The sequence below is a fragment of the Helianthus annuus genome, chromosome 6 (genome assembly GCF_002127325.2).
Source record: "Helianthus annuus cultivar XRQ/B chromosome 6, HanXRQr2.0-SUNRISE, whole genome shotgun sequence".
In the NCBI taxonomy this organism is placed as follows: Eukaryota; Viridiplantae; Streptophyta; class Magnoliopsida; order Asterales; family Asteraceae; genus Helianthus; species Helianthus annuus.
The window spans coordinates 46,272,767-46,275,369 of NC_035438.2; the positions used below are offsets into that span (position 1 = coordinate 46,272,767).

The window sequence follows — 2,603 nt, forward strand, 5'->3', positions numbered from 1 at the left end:
GAGTTTAATAAACTGTAAAAGGCAAAAACTTTTTACAAACGTTAATATTAGTTATTGAAAAGACTAACTTACCAATTTGGTATTTTTATTCAAAGTTATGAGTAAATATAATATGATTATTACATTTCACTTTATTTTATTATCAATTGGTATTTTTATATCAGTGGTAGCCGCTATATTGTAAGTTATTAGACTTTGGTATTTTTTTTCACCAGCAAAATAGGATTTTATTACTCAATACTGAAAACAATAATCGTACAAAACGTAGCTCTTAACAAGAGATTAAAAGATGAGAAACGAAAATACAGCCTACTTAAACTATCGAAAACATCGGAATGTTAAACGTGTTCCACTGCTCTCATGTTAACCCTCTAAGTTTAGATCTGTTTGAGACCCATAAGAACGACAAAATTTTGATGTCTTCAACTGAACTCTGAATTTGGATACCCTTAGCTTTGAAGATCTCCTCATTTCTCCTAAGCCATAGCACCCAAATTGTTGTGAAAGCAATTGATTTAATGGTTTTCCGTTTTTCTTTCGACCCGTCCAGATTGTTTAGCATATCTATCCATACGAATAAATCTTGTGCTATAGTGAGTTGAGGAGTTTTACACCACAACGCAATAATGGAGCAGATAAACCGAGCAACTTGGCATCTGATGAATAAATGTTGTGGCTCGTCTAGCCCGATATTACACCAGGTGCAACCCTCCTCGATGTTGGGTATACCTCTATGTTTTAGAGCTGTCTTTATTAGTAGCCTCTCGTTGACTGCCCTCCATATTAAGAAATTAACTTTCATCGGGATCCAAGAGTTCCATAAGGATTCGATTGTTGTATTGCCGCCTCCATTATTAAGCCCCATTGTTGCTGCCGAGATATCCGCCAGTTGCTTCTTGAAGTCTTTAACTGTGAACGTGTTTTCCTCGATGCCGATCCATTTCCAGTTGTCATGCCCCACGGTTGGATGGATATTCTGCAGGGCCTGTTGAAGGTCGGCCCATTGGGCCAAATCTGATTCAGACCATGGTTGTCTCTTCCAAGTAACAACCCAAGAACTAGTGCCATTGTCCCAACAATTAGCGATTGAAACCTGTTTGTTAGCTGCCCATTTAAAAACATCCTAGAATGTTTCGCACAGTATCCCTGAATCACTCCAGTTATCCAGCCAGAATCTCGTGTTTTCTCCATTGCCGATCGAAACTCTAAGATGATTGTGGATGTCGAAGCCTTGTTTCATAAGTTCGTGCTGAATGTTAACGATAGTCTTCCAAGGCCCGGGTACAGTTCTGTTGAGTGGTAAGGACTTGTTTCATTTGCCCCTGTGATGAATGGCCTTGATAACATAAATCAACAGCTGGTCTTTGTCTGTTTTGAATCTCCACCACCATTTTGTTAATAATGCATCATTTGTCGTCTTTATGCTTCCAATGCCGAGCCCTCAGTCTTTGGTATACTCTGATAAAAAAAATTAAGGTCACTAAACACCACAAAACTAAAGCAATATATAAAGATAGATATAAGCCTACTCGGTACGGGGTTGTTCCCAGGACGTCGTGGGGCGGCGCCGCCCCCCTCTCCATTTCTTCACCTCAATCGTCGTTGAGATCATCCCGGCCAAGACGATAAAGACGGGCATCCCCCCTCTCACACACACATATACATACAACACACACATATATATATATTTTAGGTCCATCCTCCATTTCCTTAGGTCCATCCTCTTTGTCCCATGCTTACACCCATCCTACGTGGCGCTGACGTGGAGGCCGATCCTCCATTTCCCACACCGAGTAGCCTATTACCCTTAAAGTTGATTTTCAAACCTTGTAATTAATTGTTTTTAAGATAAAATGCATTTAGTTACCACCCTAGAAGGAATTTACATTTTTGGATAAAAATTTTCTAACTGAATTATGAGAAAAAAAAAATATTGGATAATTTTTTAACTGAATTATGAGAAAAAAAAAACAAAAATATATAAATTAGAGAAATAAAATATAATAAACAAAAAATATATATGTATTAAAAAATTATTTGAAGCTAGAATTCAGAGTTAGAAAAAGTACCCGATTCGTTTATACGAATGCATACACCAATCAAATTTTGGATTTTTCCAAGTACAGTTGAAACATTCAAATACACAACCTTAACAAAATAGAACATTCAAATACACAACCTTAACAAAATATCAACAGAAAACATATCATGCAAAACTCTATATTCAACTACCAAGTTTAAACAAGTTTCCTCAATATTATATACGTTCATATCCCTCTTCAAAGAGAATCATTTGGAATTTGGATAACTATTGTGGGTTTTCAAAATAAGTTGTTTTCATATATATATACGGATGATTTTGGTAATTAATTAGTCAAAGTGAAAGAATGCTATGTGATAATTTTTAAAATATGAAAAGTATATGGGTAATTAAGTAATGGAAAAAGAGAAAAAAAAAAAAAAAAAAACTAAGAAAGCACAAAGTACAACCAACAAATATTTGTCCGTTTGTCAGTTTACCTTACCAAGCATCAATATGATATATATGTTCTTGTATTTTTATCCATGTGTCCATTTGTCCGTTTACCGAGCATCGATATGAT

At 35.7% G+C, this 2,603-nt stretch overlaps 1 protein-coding gene across 1 annotated transcript; it reads right to left on the reverse strand.

Moving 5' to 3' along the window:
• Positions 1–358: 358 nt before the first annotated feature.
• On the reverse strand, positions 359–1,391 carry LOC110944707. The gene is made up of 2 exons (XM_022186354.1): positions 1,286–1,391; positions 359–1,104 (listed from the first exon to the last, which is right to left on the reverse strand). The coding sequence occupies exons 1-2, from the start codon at positions 1,389–1,391 to the stop codon at positions 359–361; spliced, it is 852 nt and encodes a 283-aa protein (XP_022042046.1).
• Positions 1,392–2,603: the final 1,212 nt, after the last annotated feature.

Excerpts from the sequence above, each read along its gene's own strand:
- LOC110944707 (XM_022186354.1), bottom strand. The coding sequence starts at position 1,391 with ATGGTGGTGGAGATTCAAAACAGACAAAGACCAGCTGTTGATTTATGT. Across the intron at positions 1,105-1,285 it reads CCTTACCACTCAACAGAACT|CTAACAAACAGGTTTCAATC; the intron begins GTACCCGGGCCT and ends TTAAATGGGCAG.